At 35.7% G+C, this 20,381-nt stretch overlaps 2 protein-coding genes across 5 annotated transcripts; one reads left to right on the top strand and one right to left on the bottom strand.

Moving 5' to 3' along the window:
* Nucleotides 1-657: 657 nt before the first annotated feature.
* On the bottom strand, nucleotides 658-12,691 carry LOC125663811 (protein O-linked-mannose beta-1,4-N-acetylglucosaminyltransferase 2-like). 4 transcript variants are annotated; one of them, XM_048896191.2, is made up of 3 exons: nucleotides 12,657-12,683; nucleotides 2,257-2,327; nucleotides 658-2,060 (listed from the first exon to the last, which is right to left on the bottom strand). In XM_048896191.2, exons 2-3 carry the CDS (start codon nucleotides 2,306-2,308, stop codon nucleotides 679-681), a joined length of 1,434 nt encoding a protein of 477 aa, XP_048752148.2. In that variant the 5' UTR covers nucleotides 2,309-2,327; nucleotides 12,657-12,683; the 3' UTR covers nucleotides 658-678. The 4 variants fall into 4 exon arrangements, with proteins under 4 accessions (XP_048752148.2, XP_048752147.2, XP_048752149.2 ...); XM_048896190.2 differs by having other exon boundaries at nucleotides 658-2,078; nucleotides 12,657-12,674; XM_048896192.2 differs by having other exon boundaries at nucleotides 658-1,823; nucleotides 12,657-12,672.
* Nucleotides 12,692-16,258: 3,567 nt separating this feature from the next.
* Nucleotides 16,259-18,512, top strand: LOC125663817 (uncharacterized). The gene is made up of 6 exons (XM_048896198.2): nucleotides 16,259-16,382; nucleotides 16,464-16,513; nucleotides 16,889-17,044; nucleotides 17,445-17,580; nucleotides 17,734-17,765; nucleotides 17,892-18,512. Exons 1-6 carry the CDS (start codon nucleotides 16,360-16,362, stop codon nucleotides 18,362-18,364), a joined length of 870 nt encoding a protein of 289 aa, XP_048752155.2. The 5' UTR covers nucleotides 16,259-16,359; the 3' UTR covers nucleotides 18,365-18,512.
* The last annotated feature ends 1,869 nt before the right edge of the window (nucleotides 18,513-20,381 follow it).

Consider the following 20,381-nt stretch of genomic DNA (forward strand, 5'->3'; position numbering starts at 1 on the left):
TCCTATAAGGAATACAAAATAGATAGTTGGACAAACAGGGACCCCTGGATATACTAGATTAGGTGCCTAGGAGGAGAAAGCATTCCTATATAAGTGGGTATCCATATAGGGAATTTCTCTGTGCTTTATATATATATATATAGATATAGATAGATAGAGAGATAACACACTAAAATTGACCAACCACAAGTTCAGTCTTGACTCACATTGAAAACAGACATTTTTATAGCTCTTTGAAAACCCTGTAGATTTCAATACCCCCCCCCCCCTGGCCTTTGTTAAGTTCAGTTTAAGTGCCAGTTTGTTTCTATGTAAATATTCTGTCATCCTGAAAGAGACAGGTCGTCCCAAAAATTTGACAATTGAATATTGTTCATGTCATTAGTCACTTTTACTGCTTTTTATATCTTTATTCCTTTCACCTCTTATCTACAATCAGATTGAAACTTTGGATGTTGAGTGTTGTTGGTTTTTAGTGCTCTCTCTCTCTCTCTCTCTCTCTCTCTCTCTCTCTCTGTGTGTATGTTATTTTATCATATCTTTACATGAAAGGATTTTGTATGATGTTTTACGTCCCATTTGAAAGCACAAACATTTGTCACTGGTCCTTATTCTTTCCCATGGCATTTTAACTATATCAATACACAACAGTTTCAGTAAAGAATTTGAATACATTTATCAACATTCAATGTATTGTACAACTCCTTTGACACCATTCATTTCTGCATTTACCCAAACATTGTATGTATCATTGCAGTCTATACCATCCTCAATTACATATGAAATGACATTTACAATATACACTTTATAAGACTTTAACTGCCTGCTTTGAACACCAATCATATACTGCACACTGTCAATACCAATGTAGTCCAGATTCCAAGGTTTCTCCCAGTTCAGTGTGAGTTTATTATCAGCACAAGAACACTGTAGATGTTTAACTACTGAGAGTTCTTTGTCACTAACTTGTGGACCAGTGAATAGGTTACTTTCAGTCAGAGCTTTCTGTATTATGTGCACTACCTCCTCCACATTTACTTCTGTGTCTTGATTGATATAAAATAACCATGCTGGATCACTGCAACAGCTGTGTAAAGGAACCTCCTCTTGCTCCATAATTTGAGCCTGAATCTTCTCAGGTAGATGTCTAATCCCCCCTTCTTCCGGTGGATAATCTGGGTGGAAGAAGGATTTTGTCTTTTCCTTATTTCTCCAACTGTTATAGATAATGGACATTCCGGGTATGCTTGACAGAGTCCGATAAGGTGTGTAATTATCCGGATTCACAGCATATGGGAATAATTCAATCAGAATTGATCCGGGTTTGAGAAACAATCCCAGAATTAACAATGCTCCATGCATTCCAATAATTCCTCTTGATGCCTGGACTACGTGCACCATCTCACTGAAGTCGCCATCACTAATAACCAATATTTTCATCTTGGTATCAAATTCAATCTTGGATATCAATTTTTTCTCATTCAAGATTCTTCGAGTCTCTGTCCTAGAAATCAGCACAAGATAATCCCCTATATACTGATTATTGGTTGCAGATTTTAGTTTCTTCATAATGCTGGAAGTTGCACCATGTATATGGAAAGAGTTCAGTTTGTCATTAGCCACTGGTCCTTGAACTTTTCCATGATAACCATATTGATACCACTTAGACACAGGAGATACACCAATAAAAGCACTTTCAAAGCAAACAAGTTCTTGCTTATTTGCACTAGGTTTATATCTTACATCAGCCAATAGTTTGTAGAATATGTCATATGGTCCTTGTGTGAAATTATCCATGAACAAAAGTTTCAATTTTCTCTCACCTAGGAATTGTAGTGTATGATATAGAGGTAGAACATCATCATGCAACACATGCATTATATTGTCTGGTTTAAATCTCTTAAATAACATTACATTACCACCCAACCAGTGGATTTTGAGTTTGGAAAAGTTTTGACTTATAAAAACTGGTGCAAATGAAAATGCATCCAATTCAGACACTGATGAAAATGACAGCGACAGTAATGTTGATTTCAATTCTTCTTGGCTGGAGTTGTTAACTAGGTAAACAAACTGATCTTCAAATGGATAATAGCAAAGTGATTGAAAACGACAAATTCTTGATTGGTGATCAAAGCACCAATGCATGGTATGAAACATGTCAATCTTATCATGGCTTATCTCTTTAGTTTTCTGTCCTAATTTGAAATCCTCTGAAGCAAATTTTGTATACAGATAAACAGAGATAATACAAACCAGAATATTGCTTGTAGCTAGAATTCCAATGTGCATTTTGCTGTTTCTTCATTCCATCTTCAGGAATGAGTCTGGAAGAGTATAAATGCAAAATTAAATTCTTTCATAATTCATACATCAAAAACATAAAATTCGGTATATACATACATAAACACCAAGGATAACCCATGAAAGCTCAAAAGCTTATTTCCGATGGGCTCATTTGATGCACGGATGTTTGCGCTAGGGGGTCATTTCTGTGGGAGGAAACCGGAGTACCCGGAGGAAACCCATGTGTCCGAGTGAGCGATCGCCATACCCTCTCACATACAACCACTGCCGATCATGGGGATCAAACTAGGTTCGCATCGGTGAGAAGTGAGAGCACTACCTCTGTGCTACCCGGACACCCAGCTATATATATAGGGCTTTCATAACTGAGCACCCCAATTTTTACATATCATGTCAAACAACCACTGCAACCTTTTACGGCAAACATTATTTTAAAAATGTTTTCCAGCTGTCACATTTACTTTGTAAATTCATATTTGAGAGAGAGAGAGATATAACACATCAATGTTAGACCCCTATTTTTGTATCTGATCTGATTTCATTTGGAATGACTATTTAAATCATACATCTGGTCATTTAATTATAAATACCTGTTCTAGCTAGGAATCTAGGGTACTTCAGAGTTTAATTGGACAAAGTGAGGATAGGATTAAAAATTAACGTCTATCACCTCCATAAAATATATAAGCTTGCGTCATAAGAAAGTAGAAATTTTTTTAAGAATTCACCAGCAATTTTGTGAATTTATTTGATAAAGTGATTTGAATAAGTATTAATCATGCCAATGTTAATCAAAATACCAGAACAGAATTATTCATTGAATGTTTGTAAATTTTGTTTTCCTCCAGTTTTACAGAAACAGTGCCACATTAGGTCGTTTTTAAGGTTGATGTATTTAACTTTTCATGGCTGTCTGCCTGTAACCTGGTCACGAGTACTGTATGAACATCAGTAAAGCCCTTCACACATTAGCTTATACCAAATCTGTAATCATTTTACTTTTCTACAACAAGCTGCTACCGACTTCACTTTCCACACATTTTGTACAGGTCTGTATCTCGCCTATCCAACCTTGCTGTATAACTTACTCTGTCATGGCCTGAACTAAATTTATCATTTTGACATTCCTTGTAATTCTTAAACTCCCAAATCTTTCAAAATAGACAGGTGCAACACATTTGACCAACATATAAATGTGACTTTGCATAATAGTAAAATGTAAATTTCTATCTGATTTCCCTCTGTTTTACGATGAAGCTCTTTTCCCCATAAACTGTGGACAAACTATCATTGTGTCACATCTGCATTATATTATGCTTGCAGTCTTTATATATTTTGGCTTCAGTGCAAAACACTGCAAGCACAGTTCGATATAAATCAAGTTCAAATTTTTGGGTACTTATTGACCATCTTTTTAATCTGCAAAGAGTTAATTTGGTTAAACTTCTGGCAAAGAAATGTGTGGCATAGATGCACATCACCTATCAGGGGTGGATCCATATTTTCCAAAGGAGTGTTCCAACCTAAGTTTGAAGCTTTTCTGCCCACAAAGGAGATGAAGATCTCAAAATGGCAAAAAATGACTTTATTTGTTAACAAGAGGCCCATGGGCCACATCGCTCACCTGAGTCACCTTGGTCCATATCAGAAGATTTTCCATATCTATTTGCATGTAAAACCGTAGTCCCTATTATGGCCCCAAACCTACCCCTGGAGGCCATGGTTTTTGCAAACTTGAATCTACACTATGTCAGAAAGCTTTCATGTAAATATGAACTTCTTTGGCCCAATGGTTCTTGAGAAGAAGATTTTTAAAGATTTCCCCTATATATTTGTATGTAAAACTTTGATCCCCTATTGTGGCCCCATCCTACCCCAGGGGGGGAGGGGCATGATTTCAACAAACCTGAATCTGCACTATATCAGAAAGCTTTCATATAAATCTCAGCTTTTCTGGCTTAGTGGTTCTGGGAAGAAGATTTTTCCTATATATTTGTATATGTAAAACTTTGACCCCCTATTGTGGCCCCATCCAACCCCGGGGGCCATGATCTTAGCAATTTATAATCTGCACTATATCAGGAAGCTTTCATATAAATCTCAGCTTTTCTGGCTCAGTGGTTCTTGAGAAGAAGATTTTAAAAGATTTTTCCTATAAATTTGTATGTAAAACTTTGACGCCCCCTTGAGGCCCCATTCAATCCCCGGGGTCCATGATTTTAACGAACTTGAATCTGCACTATATCAACCAAAAAAAAAACAAACCGAAAACCCCCCCCAAAAAACTTTGACCCCCTATTGTGGCCCCATCCGACCCCCGGGGGCCATGATTTTAACAATTTAGAATCTGTATTATATAAACAAGCTTTCATATAAATCTCAGCTATTCTGGCTCAGTGGTTCTTGAGAAGAAGATTTTTAAAGATTTTCCCTATATATTTGTATGTAAATCTTTGATCCCCTATTGTGGCCCCATCCAATCCCTGGGGGCCATGATTTTAACAATTTAGAATCTGTACTATATCAGGAAGCTTTCATATAAATCTCAGCTTTTCTGGCTCAGTGGTTCTTGGGAAGAAGATTTTTAAAGATTTTCCCTATATATTTGTATGTAAAACTTTGACCCCCTATTGTGGCCCCATCCGACCTCTGGGGGCCATGATTTTAACAATTTAGAATTTGCATTATATAAGGAAGCTTTCATATAAATCTCAGCTTTTCTGGCTCAGTGGTTCTTGAGAAGAAGATTTTTAAAGATTTTCCCTATATATTTGTATGTAAAAGTTTGACCCCCTATTGTGGCCCCATCCGACCCCCGGGGGCCGTGATTTTAACAATTTAGAATTTGCATTATATAAGGAAGCTTTCATATAAATCTCAGCTTTTCTGGCTCAGTGGTTCTTGAGAAGAAGATTTTTAAAGATTTTCCCTATATATTTGTATGTAAAACTTTGACCCCCTATTGTGGCCCCATCCGACCCCCGGGGGCCATGATTTTAACAATTTAGAATCTGCACTACCTAATAAAACTTATCTATAAATTTCATCTTTTCTGGCCCAGTGGTTCTTGAGAAGAAGATTTTTTAATGACCCTACCCTATTTTTACCTTTTCTTGATTATCTCCCCTTGGAAGGTGGCCTGGCCCTTTATTTTAACAATTTAAAATTCCCTTTACCTAAGGATGTATTGTGCCAACTTTGGTTGAAATTGGCCCAGTGGTTGTTGAGAAGAAGTTGAAAATGTGAAAAGTTTACAGACGGACAGACGGACGCCGGAATACAGGTGATCAGAAAAGCTCACTTGAGCTTTCAGCTCAGGTGAGCTAAAAATGATCAACCAAAGGATGAGTTGCAACCCCTGTAACCCCCCCCCCCCCCCCCCTGATCTGCCTCTGCCTACTATACCACAATTGTGGTTAGAGTTAGCTGTTTGTTGTTGACTTTTGACTTTGCATTCAAAAGAATCCCTACATCAATTTGTAATACACTTTTACAATCAAAACCTGGAACTGTAAAACCTGATCTGAGGAAATTGTTTAAAATATCTATCAACAAATAAAGTTTGCAAGCATAAAATGAAACACTTACAACAAAAATGTATTTGGTGAAATTAAGCAAGTATCCAATTTCATTTTGAATCCTTTGAGTAATTATTTTTGTTACTATAGCCTTAATCTAATACTAACATAAGAATACAGAATTTTTCATCTTCTTGTGGAAGTACAATCATTCCTCATTAATTTGTGAATTAATATCCTTCTATATGGTAATTCTTACTTAATTCTGTAAAATTTGAGAAGTGAACATAATAAATCTACTTTCTGTCAAAGTAGAAGAATGCAGAATTGCACGACCAATTTCCTTTTCTGAAAGGTGAAGATAACAAACAATTATCAATCTCATAACTCCTATAAGGAATACAAAATAAAGAGTCGGGCGAATGCAGAACCTGGACAAATTTATATGAAATATTCCAATCCAATGGAAATGAACATGCTTCATACATTTACAGCGGCACAGCTATGTAATCTCAAGATCAAATTCACCTGATGATAGTAACAACAATTTTATTGTTTATTTCACATATATATTTTGTGCAATAAACTTTCAGTTTAATGCACTATAGTCTAGAATTATTACATGTTGCCAAGGCTAATTACAATCTTTAAATACTCAAATTTTGGCATAACTCATGATACTCATGTTATTATGGTACATTCATAAGGGATTTTAACTTTCGTGTGTGGTAATTCAATATCATTATTAGATGCAAATATATGTTTTAATAACACTGTATAATCAATGAACACACTTCATCCTTTGACGAATTGTCGTTTAGATGTTAATACTCAGATAGAGACATTGTCACAAAAAGTGTGAAACGATGACAGATTACTGGAACTTAGCAATAACATGGTGTTACATACATTTAGCACTAATGGGTCTCCATAAAAAAAAACAAAAACCCATGTACATGAAAAACGAAAAATAACAAATTCAGGTGATACAAAGCTGTATGGAAATATTTAGAAGACAAATGCTTACAGAGAAAGTATCATACAACTACATTGTATTTCTATTTCTAGAAGTCATTCACCTTCAACTTGTTGAAGATTTCATTTCTTTATGGAGGGAGTACACAAAGGATTTGATGATTAAAGCTATTTACACTGTAAGATATAAGTTTTGATGAGATGAATCTGAAACAGCTGCTGACTAAACTGAGTAACAGATTACAGTGTCCCAGGGTTGGACGGTTAAAACCGGTGGTTTTAACCGTTCTGGTCAATACTCCCGAAGTGGTCAATACTGGTCAATTGTGATTTAAACTGTCCAATTTCCTATTTTTGTACATTTCTTGCAAAGATAAAGATAAATTAAGTCTTTTCATTATATGGATCAATTGTTGATTAATATTTTTCATTACATAATCAAATGTAATTTCATAAGTTTAATATATTTGGTTTGCTGAAACTGACCAAAATATCTTTAGTACCTACAAGAGGGTCACAGTTCTATAGCATAGCTTGACAATTGGAGACAGACCTGTTAATACATGTACCTGGACAGATTAAGAATAAAAGGTAGCTGGACAGTACCTGAGCACAGGAAGCAGAGTTGACAGGTGTTAATAAGCATAGGCAGGGACCAGAGATGACCAATGTGTGTGTTATTGTTATGAAAACATCACCAACCCACCCCCTCAAATGTTCATTTAACACTTAAAGGACACATCTCGTGTTTTTAAACTTTTTAATTTTTTCAGCAAAATTAATTCATTTCATGCCTAAAACTACTTTACATGTGTTTTAAAAGAAACAGTTTGCGTAGTTTTCGAGTTTGATTGCGATGAAATTCAAATCTTGCGATATGCATATTTTCTTCGACATTTTACGCGCCATTATCTGTGACGTCATATGCGACCTCGAGCGAGAAGATTTGAAAACATTTGTTAGCCATTTCATAAACAGATTAGATTTAATTGACAAACAAACAATTATCACATTAACGGCTTGTAAATAACACTGCATTGGGGTGTTGTGTGCCGTTTAAAGGTGTACTTGCTGTCAGTAGAGATGATTTGGACTCTGTTTTTTTCAATTTTCGAAGGAAGGTATGAGGGACAAGACGTGAATATTTTTTGTTGGCACAACGACTTTGCCATAAAAAAAAACCCCAGTAGAATTTGTCCCTATACTTTTTCAAACAAGCTCTTGGACAAAGACGTATATAAACTGCGAGAAAATGGTTCTATCGAAGCTTCGCACTGTTACATATAGGCCTACCGCATATGCTTTCCGTTCTGCTCTCAAATTCAATACACACTCGCACCAACTGACCTTCACCTTGTAACACCATATAGGCAGAACTTTGCTAGCAGTGTCTACCAACTGGTAGTTTTAAAAAAGAAATTTAAAGATAATAGAACTTTCAATTATAAATAATAAAATATGATATTTCCCAACTTTGAATTGAATTATAATGCTTTCATTTTTTTTTTTAAAGGAACGCGTACGTGTTTACAACAACAGCATGCCGCACTCCCACTTCCTAAGTAACAATGTGTAGATAACAAAAAATAATGATTAATAAAACTGAGCTTGAATAATATAATTTAAAAGTATTGTGATTTTCACAATAACTTTGATCATTTTTATTATATTTTTTTCCCCCGAAATGCACCCGTGACGGTAGGCCTAGTTGTCAATGCTACATGTACGTAATCGTATTATAATTTAGGCCTATCTAACTTCTCCAAAAATAAATTTAATAATAATTGCTCTGTTTATTTTAGAAAAGCAACAACGCTAATTACAGTTGTTTACAGAAATGGCATTACCAAATAGTGTTTAGACAGTGATCCCATGTAAACATTATTTACTCGCAAATTTATGCAGATTTCATACTCGCTTTCCTCGCAGGGCCGTAAGTAGGGTTCTAAATCAGGGGAGGCAGGGGATTGGGGGCCGCCGATTGACTTTACGACTGAAAATGACACTTTTTAAATCCCAATTTATCATGTTTGTGTTTCATTTGTACTATGTAAAGAATCGTAATATGGTGTCAAAGACAAAGGTGCTTGTCTTCATTTTAAACATATATCCTATAATATAACATTTATATAATTTTATTTTCTTTTTTGCCAAAAAATCAGACGAGGCAGTTGCCTCGTCTGCCTCATCGGCAGTTACGGCCCTGCCTCGCTACATTTGGGTCGCTATTTGTATGCACTGGTGGCTAAAAGATATAAGACTCGGGAAATTTGTCAACATCGAAATAAATGTTATCCATGGTAAATAAATTAGGCCCCTAAAACCCGAGTTTTTAAAAATATCTAACACTACTATTACAACAAGTTGATCGACGAAGGTCGCATATGACGTCACTGTACCACGTGACTACCTATCTAATTAACTAGGCTTTTTGAAATCGGGGCTTAGATTTAAGTCCATATTGTGGCTAATTATCGCAATACTTCAGTGAACGAACTATTACAATTAATTTCTATAAGCATAAGGAAGACAAAATGCATATAATTCTGTATACTTTGAAAACACGAGATGTGTCCTTTAAAATGAAGATTGATGAAACAATACTTATTAAACAAGAGATGTTTGTAAAACACATATGTCCCCTATAGTGCAAAATTGAAAAGGGTTACACACACACACATCATTTAATTGAGAGTAGTATCATCAATTCAAAATATTGAGCAGACAATATCTTCCTATGTCAAGAGTGGATTGACCATGTGGCCTAAAAATCAATAGGGGTCATCAACTCCTGAAGATGTACCAGTGTACCAAGTTTGATGTCTGTCAAGCAAAGGGTTCTCAAGATATTGAACAGACAGTATATTCCTATGTCCAGTTTGACCCTTGACCTTTGACCATGTGACCTCAAATTCAATAGGGATAATCTTTTCCTGAAGATGTACCAGTGTACCAAGTTTGAAGTCTGTCAAGCAAAGGGTTCTCAAGATATTGACCGGACAGTATATTCCTATGTCCAGTTTGACCCTTGACCTTTGACCATGTGACCTCAAAATCATTAGGGGTCATCTTTTCCTGAAGATGTACCAGTGTACCAAGTTCGATGTCTGTCAAGCAAAGGGTTCTCAAGATATTGACCGGGCAGTATACTCCTATGTCCAGATTGACCTTTGACCTTTGACCATGTGACCTCAAAATCAATATGGGTCATCTTCTTCGAAAGATATACCAGTGTACCAAGTTTGATGTCTGTCAAGCAAAGGATTCTTGAGACATTCAGTGGTCAATATATTCCTATGTCCAGTTTGACCCTTGACCTTTGACCATGTGACCTCAAAATCAATAGGTGTCATCTTCTCCTGATGATGTACCAGTGTACTAAGTCTGATGTCTGTCAAGCAAAGGGTTCTCAAGATATTGACCGGACAGTATATTCCTATGTCCAGAGTAGATTGACCCTTAACCTTTAACCTTTTGACCTGAAAAACAATAGGGGTCCTCTTCTTTTTATAACCAACCCACATATGAAATATCATTACAATCAAGTGAATGGTTCTCAAGATATTGAGCGGACAACTCATGGTCTACCACATGGGGTTAAGACCAGCAGTTTGACCTTGACCTTTGACAACGTGACCTGAAAATCCATAGGGATCATCTACTCTCTAAGGAAAGCCTCTGTATCAATTTTGGCTATTATCAAGCAAAGGGGTCAAAAGATATTGAGCGGACAACACATGGGCTTAAGACCAGAGGTTTGACCTTGACCTTTGACCATGTGACCTGAAAATCAATAAGGATCATCTACTCTCCAGGGGCAACCCATGTACCAAGTTTGGTTGTTATCAAGCAAAGGAGTCGAAAGATATTGAGCGGACAACACATGGTCTACAGACCGACAGTTGCAAAACAATATGCCCCCTCTTTTTCAAAGGGGGGCATAAATATAGGTAGTTCTTGTTAAACTAAGGAATTTGAACAGAAACTTTTACATCTTACCCAATTCAACAGAGTCATTTGTACATTATTTATCTAATATTATGACTTATAAGTATATTATAAACTGATAGTGCATGTTATGAATTACAGTATTTACCATAATGGTCACTTAAACATTTAAAATAAATAACACAGACTATAATGACCAAATAATTTTCAATCGACCAGTATTAACCAGTTTTAACCATATTGACCACCAGCCCCGTCAATACTCATATTGACCACTTTTTTGCCAACCCTGCTGAGTGTCCTGAGGGAGATAATTCCAGAATTTGAGTTCCATAAGATGGAATTTGAAATGAGAGTGTATGCATGTTGCACGAAAGTCTGAGAAGGGAGGGAGGTTGAATCTGTCTGTTTTATGCATGACCACTTTTTCATAGACTATTTTGTATAACATAGTAAGCTGTGGGTCAGTCTGCTAGTTTTCTCCACTGTAGGTGGTGTATCATGTCACTGACACTAGCCAGTAGGGGTATTGCTGTGTTTGCCAGTGACATATCTAGCAGCACATATCAAACCATTTCAATGTTATCTATGTCCTCAGTATGGCCCCACACTGAGCAGGCATACATGTACACTATGGACTGTCTTACTAGGGATTTATAAGTCTGTGTCTCACACTGAGCAGGCATACTAAGGATGGTCTTACTAGGTATTATAAGTCTGTGTCCCACACTGAGCAGGCATACTAAGGATGGTCTTACTAGGGATTTATAAGTCTGTGTCCCACACTGAGCAGGCATACTAAGGACGGTCTTACTAGGGATTTATAAGTCTGTGTCCCACACTGAGCAGGCATACTAAGGACGGTCTTACTAGGGATTTATAAGTCTGTGTCTCACACTGAGCAGACATACTAAGGACGGTCTTACTAGGGATTTATTTAAGAAATGAACATCACTTTTGAGCTGTTCATGGTCAGTATGAACGGATTTGGATTTGAGGCAAATTCTGTGAATCGCACTAGCGATTCACAGATAATTTGCCTCAAATCCAAATCCGTTCATACTGACCATGAACAGCTCAAAAGTGATGTTCATTTTTTATATTTATATTCATTTACTAAAACACCGTTTGTTTACATTGCTTCTATTTTGTTGCATAAAACGAACTCCTAGACTCTGTCACAGTAGTTATTGTGACGTACGTCAACACATAGACATGACATCACATTTCGTCTCACCCTGCCTTTTATCAACATTGCAAGGTGCACTGTATTTTGGAGGTAGGAGACCGCACGATTGGGATGATAATCCACATAAGTTTACAATCTTAATCCAAAGGTGTGACTTGCAAGATCTTTGTAACAGATGTTCTATTTTTTCCAAATCATTACGCTCTCTCAGTCGCGTGCTTTAAGCTAGTTCATAATCTGTTCATAGTCAATGTGAACGGATTGTGTCGCGTGCTGAAATTGGTTGGTTCATAGAGGAAAATATGATTTGCAATATAAATACAAGTCTGTGTCCCACACTGAGCAGACATACTTAGGACGGTCTTAACAGGGATTTATAAATAAATATGAAAATAACACACGATTGTCACTGAACATTATATTTGGTGAATTTTACGCCCCCCCCCCCGACTTTTCCTGACTTTCAGGTAAAATAGTTTCAATATTGCAAGAAAATTCTTTAACAACATCGAAGTTTTCCATCGATACAGAGTCATGTTCGCGGAGGGGGATCGGAATCCTGCCCAACCTATATTACAGAGATTTAAACACTTCAAAAGTGTCATTTGCAAAAAATATTTTCTCTTTTACATATGCACTGTTACTAAATTGACCTATCAAGCGACTTAGCGGTGTATAACAAGGTGTCAGTGTTAAAATAAAATCGTTTGTTCACTTACTTCTCTTTTCACGTATGAATTAGGAAATAAACACTGGCAGGCTAATTGTTAAACCAAAATGAAATGTGTAGTAAATTTCCGGAAAAGTTAATTCTTGAAGGGGGAAAAAAATGGAATAATAATAATAGCGGGGTGAAAGCTCCAACGATATGCTTTTTAAATTAAAAATCTTACTGAATCCGGAGCAGCAATCTATTTTTGTTTGCATCTTTATTTCGAAACGCAACCAGATAAATATCGAATATTCATGTCTCTGATTCTATCGACTCAAATGGAACTGACGTACGATAAAACTAATAATAATGATATAAAAAATAGTAAGTAAATAAAAACAGAAGGATATTGGTAAAACACTGTCGACTGAGGAAAGTTGCGTAGCTAGGTTTGAAATATTTGTACGCGGGGGGGGGGTTAATGTTAGCACAATCTGATTAAAACCAGATCTTCAATCCGCTCCTCTATTGGCCATGTCGCGTTATGGCCAATAGAGGAGCGGATTGAAGATCTGGTTTTAATCAGATTGGAGTTAGCATGTATTTACGGAAGATAACGAAAAATGACGAAAAGTAAAACGTAGAGAAATAAATGTCTGCAAGGATCACATTAACAGACAACAAACAGTCTGTCGAATGTGTCGTCTGAGCCTTGCTTTGGATCCTTGTCCAGAGACGAAATGGTTATAACAGATCGATGATGATCTGTTAGACTATTTGTGGAAACAAATTTCCTTGTGTTGCTGCTTGAAGCAAACTCTTGGGGTTATATATCAAGGTCGTCTGCAATTTGTTTTGCGTCATCAAAGCATGACATGTACAGGATTCTCTGCTAATTTCCTTGATCATGATAACATGTTCCTCACTTCACTTACTTGCGGTGGAAATGTCATGATCTTTATCGGAAATTTAAAGGGGCATGGACACGATTTGAGCAGAAAATAAAATTGTTAGTTTTTCCATTTTCAATCTTTACAATAATTAACTAAAGCATTTCTAATGGTCAGCAAATATCTGAATGTCATTTGTCTTATTACAAGAGATATACAGAGTTCACAATTCTTTGTTATGTAAACAAGGGTAGTGCCATGATTTGTTTACATAGGTTAAATATACTTGTAAATGCTTCGTTGAAACATATTTTCAATTTACAAGTTAATTCTGAACACATTAAAACAATTTCTAGGGTTTGTCACATCTCATTTTGTTTTAATTAAACATGATATTTTCCATGAAGCAATCTATACCTAAACAAAAACATGCCACGAGCCTTGTTTACATAACAAGGAATCGTGAGTGTTGTATCTCAAGTGTAACTCAACAAATGGCATTTAAATTTTTGCTGACCATTAGCAATATCTTAGTTAAGCATTTTAAACATCAAAAATGCGGGAAATAAAATTTTATTTTTTTCAAAAGTTCAAATCGTATCCATACCCCTTTACCAGTATCGAGTACAAACTGTATACGTATACCTTGCCAACAGAAATGTCATCAACGTATAGGAGGTCATCCATGTCACAAAACACTGTGAGGTCACCTTCGTTTATCTTTCCAAAGACTGCAGAACTGCATATTACCCTGGGAAAAGGCTAGGATATACATGCACCAGAGAGCTACGGATCCTCCCGTGCGCCCGTTTGAGGTATTAAATCGCTGTATTCCTGCAGTGCCGTCTCAAAATTTTAGGATAAAATTGGATCCCAATAAATTTGTGTCCAAATATCCATGAAGTCCCATATGCTAACGGAAAACTCACAGCTTCAAATGATTTCATTTAGTGACGATAGCCATGCATGTTAGACCACCATTTCCTCGAGATCGGCAGTGGTTGGTCTCTTGAGCGATTCAAGTGACTCCGTAACGACAAAGCCAAAGTGATTACTCTAGGGCACCTGCCATGTGATGGGGACCTAATAGTACTTAAATTTTTATACCAATAAATATGAATAAGAATGAATACCAGTAGTTTACTGTATAATAATAATAATGAGTTTATTCACCAATTGTCTTGTTAATTTTGTGTACAATTTTCATTTCAACAAATTCATAGTTAATGATATTAAACAATAAAACTAATTTTGCAAATATTGCAAAATCCATATGGCATAGTAGAGATAATATTTATGAGAACTTCATTGGCAATAATCAAGTTCATTACATTTTAATATTAAGGTGTTTTAAATAAATTCCCTTTAAAGTGATTTAAATAGCTATTATTGATCTACAGAAATGACCAACTCTGTAATGTATATAAGTTATGTGATGCATAGAAATCTTGTGGTTTTCTACACCCTATCATAATTGAAAAGTGAGTCTGTATGAAAATCACAAGGCTACACAGCCCTACCAAGTTTCATGGTAAATGAATCTGATGACTATGTATGTCAGTTTGTCTCCCTGGGCCTCATCAGTCAGAGAAGAGATCAAACTGAGACACCAAAATTGTCGAGGATAATCTCTGATACCTTCCTGGTTTCCAATATACATTTAAATGCATGTATGTTTTTACAAGTTTTATTTTTACATTTCTCAAAATTCACATGTTTAAACATTAAAACAATCAAGAAACCAGGAAAGTTTCGTCCCATTTTGAACTGAAATTCTGCAGCAATGAAACAAATCACATTGACTTTGTGAAATCTTTTGGCATCACAGGAAGGTGGAACTACGTTAATAGAATACTAATAATCAACAAATAATCTGACTGTACTATTGTCTGTCTAATCATGAATTCATTGACAATTCTGCAATGAGACACTGGCATAGAGCTGCCGGATAAGATCATCTGCCATTGTGAGTCTACTACTGGACTGACTTGGTGCCTGTTACAGTTGTCAATCAGTTAAAAAATTGAAATTTAATAGCACATACTGCTAGAATGGTCTCCTTGAAATCTTTGAAGCAATAAACATTTACATTCATAGACAGGCAGTACACAAATACCTACAATAAAACAAACTGAAAAATTTTAACTGGAACAAACTGTTAGATGAAAACTGAACATGATTGAACTACAGAAAATGTTTTTCATATACCCTTCCCCATTGTCTATACTCTATTTAAGAGTATGGTTGACATTATCCATACTTGCATTATGCATGACATTGAAGGGAATAGACATGCACTGGGAAAAATAGGATAGATCAGAAAGCAAAAGCACACTGAAACATACAATGGGTGGTGGTGGGTTTTTTTTAGGGGGGGGGCATTACTAGAGTGTGCTACATTTTACACTGTCGCCTCAGTAAACCTTTATCAATCAGTAAAGAGTTTTCGTGGAACAAGTACTGGAATGACCAGACTCCACTTGAAAAAAAAAAAGGCACAACACGTGCCGTATACAGTGTAAATCCTATTTCTGTTTCATATTACACACATTGCTTGAACATATGTCAGTCTTTGGAAAAGTGTGCATAGAAAATGTACCAAAGCCTTTGAAAAAGATGTAATTAGCACGTGCGATATAAACTTGCTAGCGACATACGCGTGTTTCTGACATTTTTTCTAAAAAATATTTTCCATCTCCTCTATATCCAGTCAAAGATGGATAACTACAAGTGCACGAGTAGATATGGATAATGAGAAGGAAATAACCATCTCTCACTAAACAAATCCCATTTAACAGGAAATCACTTCCAATACATTTTCCGTCATTAAAGTACTTTAGTACAAAAATATGAGTTCATTTCAAATCGGATGTTATCGCCATGATGTGTCTAAGCAACAAATGGTATTTCTTTTATTCAGTTTTGTCTTTAATGCTCGAAAGTTTGATATTCAGTTAAGTATAATTTTAAAATGTCTTTAACAGGCCATACGACTGCTTGCCGAATTATAAGATAGGAGTCGAGAAATGTGAAAGTAAGTACCGAGAAATGTCACACGAAGAATTTTGAGAAAATTTAACATTAATAAATTCAACCAGTATTTTCATGAAAGACAAACTCTAATGATTTCTATAGGAAACAATATTGTTAATGGTTCGTGCAACGAACAGGCCACGGGACTTTATCATATGATCCAATTCAGATCCTTTGATCCGCTCATATCGCTACTCGATCTACATAATGTACGTGAGCGGATCAAACGATCTGATCTTAATCAGATTATCATATAATCCTTATGTTTTGTACAACAATGAAAAAAGTTTTAGATTCACGGTAATTATTTGAACAAATATCAGCTCTCTTCAGATGGAATGATATCATTAGCTTACATCAATTTTGTGCTGTGTAGTTTGTGATGCGGGTGAATACGGCTGTAATTGTTCCACGCCCTGTGGGGCCAACAGCTACGGTGTTAACTGCTATGAAACATGTCACTGTACACAGGACCAGATATGTGATCCTCAGAATGGATGTCTAGTAGTCAATATCTCTACGAAAACGCCAGGTAAATTAAAATATTTTGTGTCGCGATGTTTTCCTTTTTCAGCAATTGTTCAATAAACCTTGAAACACCAAGGACATGGATCTTTTTACTCCAGAAGAACTTTCAGTATCAGAATGGTATTTTACAGATAGCTGTACATAGACTAATTTTTGAAAATACCATCATTTGTGGAGGTGAGCACATGGGATACAATTCAATTCAATTTTCATATCATGAATCATAGATGCGAAGAGGACGAAGACTCGTATGGTTTGAAACTCTTCCGTATCTATGATACACTTCACATAATATGTACCTTTTCTATGATACCATTCTTGATTTCAATCGATATTACTTATATTTGCACAATCCAAGAGCAGTCAGTCTTTTTATAAACTACATGTATCACTCTGACCTTCAGAAACCCAGTCTGCAGAATATGACATGATGACGTCAGATCAGTTCAACGTTTTCTTCAGCAACATCACCACGTCTCTTCTGGTTTCCCTGGCATTTGTCGTGATTGTCAGCGTCATCTGCGGTTTCATTCTCATCAAGTAAATGAAGGAAACCAGAGCATTGAAAATGTTAACCTATAAACGATTAATAGATACTGCTAATTTTACATACCTACTTACTGTCTAAATATTACTGATATTAATTTCTAGTCGTACATTTGTATTATTTATAAAAACGGCTGTTTATTTCAGGTCAAGTAAAAGATATTACAAACGTGAATATCGTAAGTAATTTCTTCTTCTTCAAAAGATGAATATCTATATCATGATTCTAATTGCAAGTAAATTGAGGTTTCTCAGTTCAATGTTAACTGATGCAATGATTTCAATTTTGAAAAAAAAAAATTCAGAACGAATGCTGAGTAACTTAATGGAGGGAAGGCCAGGGGCTGGAAATGAGTATCATGGTTACAGCTCTGCAGACTCATTGACCAACTTCAGACTCTTTCCTTCAGGCGGCGAAGAAAATACGTACGATCATACCGATAGAGGCGACTACCACATTCTGTCTCTCAGACATACGTCACAGAGGGCGTGTGTTTACGACGGACAATGTCCTCTGATGACGTCATTTCACGTCCAGACTCCACAAACAACTGCTGAAATATCACCATCGCCTGATATCGAATATCTAGGTATTAACATTGAACCAGAATGTTTAATAAATCTCTTTAGAGAATCGGAAGATGACTTATTTAGCACTGTCAGTAATCAGGAAATCATATCCGAGATCCAGAGTGACAGTGAAAAGGGGAATTATGAAAATTACAGCGGATGTGACGTGAACAGTGGGATCCTGAACACAGGAAGCGTGCTGTCTTAAAATAGAGACGCTGTATAGGACGATACACAATATCTGTTCAAAATAAGTTTGGAAAATAATTTTTGTCTCACATTTCAGTGGATTGCTTTCGGTGTTATTTTGAATATCAGAATGTTTATATGATAGTCTATTAAACCAATGAACATTACATATCCTCAATGTTATCAATATTGGCAATGATCGTTTTCTGATTCAAAATATATAAAAATCATATTGTTATTATTTGACTTCATAATGTACGAGTATATAGTCGTGGTACTTATTCCCGTTCGTACTTCTGAAATTGAATTTTATACGTACAATGTCAACAACGTGTCCATTATCTACAAAATATCAATTTAAAGTAAATGACTTGATTGTTGATTGGGATATATTATAAACAATGGAAGCATGGATTTCGTGCATGATAAGAAAAGTCAATAAAGTAAATTACAGATACCCGATACCTATATCCATTTTTCAATATTATATATATATATATATATATATATATATATATATATATATAAGCACTAAAGTTCCAACAACACCCGATACCTCAAGAGTGTCGGATCCACAACATGGATACAAGGTCAAATACAAAAAATTATACAAAGCACTAAAATGACCAACGACACGAACAACGAGATTGGAGACGCTGTGTAGGACGATACACAATATCTGTTCAAAATAAGTTTGGAAAATAATTTTTGTCTCACATTTCAGTGGATTGCTTTCGGTGTTATTTTGAATATCAGAATGTTTATATGATAGTCTATTAAACCAATGAACATTACATATCTTCAATGTTATCAATATTAGCAATGATCGTTTTCTGATTCAAAAAATTGTTGTTCGTGTCGTTGGTTATTTTAGTGCTTTGTATGTATATATATATATATATATATATATATATATATATATATATATATATATAACACCTTATGGTAGCAACCCAGAAAATTCATTGATGATGTCTGCCGATAAATATCTTATAGACAATTTTGATGATGTCTGCCGATAAATATCTGATAGACAATTTTGATTTGATATTGACTCCTGATTGCACACGGAAATACATAGACGAATTCTTAGCAGTGCTTTGCCCTTGTGGAGGATCCAGTACACTGACCTAGGATCTAGCAAATTGTCCCTGTGTATAAGTATTTATTGTGGTTACCATATAATAGTGCTCAAACTAAGTCAGCAACTCAAGTACTGTACTCAGTACCTGAAGGATATCATACACTGACCAATAATCTAGTATATTGTCCCTATGTAAGTACTTACAGTGGTTACTATATACTGTATTCAGACTAAGTCAGCAACCAAAACATTGTACTCAGCACCTGGAGGATAGAGAAGAGTGAAAACAGATCCAAAGGACTGTTAACATGACGACGGTGATTTCTGTTTATTTTCATGAAACTTGGTCTGGAATGTAACTGCAAAATTGACAGTCTGTAGCTCTACTGTCAAAGATTATTGAATGGGTGAGTCGGATATTAAGACGCCGCCAAAATGCTGGATATATATTAGTTACAGTAATGTAGCCCTCTTCATTTTTTTTTTTTTTGGAATAGGGCCACAACTTAGGATCTCCGTAATGGTGAAGGTGTGCGTGTGGTTCACCCCTGCAACATTTACGATCATTCTAAACATTTGCTGACTTTCTTTACGTAAATAAAACTGCTTTTTATCTTTCCTAGTCCATATAAAAATCTATAACCTGCAACTTACGATTTGTGAGGCTCTATTCTATACCGCTTTTAACAATTTCGATACATTCCAATTTCTCGATTCATATTATGCACCATTTTGAGCTGAACTTCCGATTGTCAAATTGTTATTTGCATTTCCCATATAGGGTATAGTTTTACATCGTGGACGAGTACGGACGAGAAAGCTATTTCGTCGGATTTAAAAAGGTTTAGATTTTAAATCAAGTTAAAAACGAACAGCAGAGTGCAATTTTTTCTGCCACCATATGCAATTTTCCTTTCTTTGTCGGAATGGCTATACATTTTCGTGCTGATTG

This window comes from Ostrea edulis, chromosome 1 (assembly GCF_947568905.1).
Source record: "Ostrea edulis chromosome 1, xbOstEdul1.1, whole genome shotgun sequence".
Classification (NCBI taxonomy): Eukaryota; Metazoa; Mollusca; class Bivalvia; order Ostreida; family Ostreidae; genus Ostrea; species Ostrea edulis.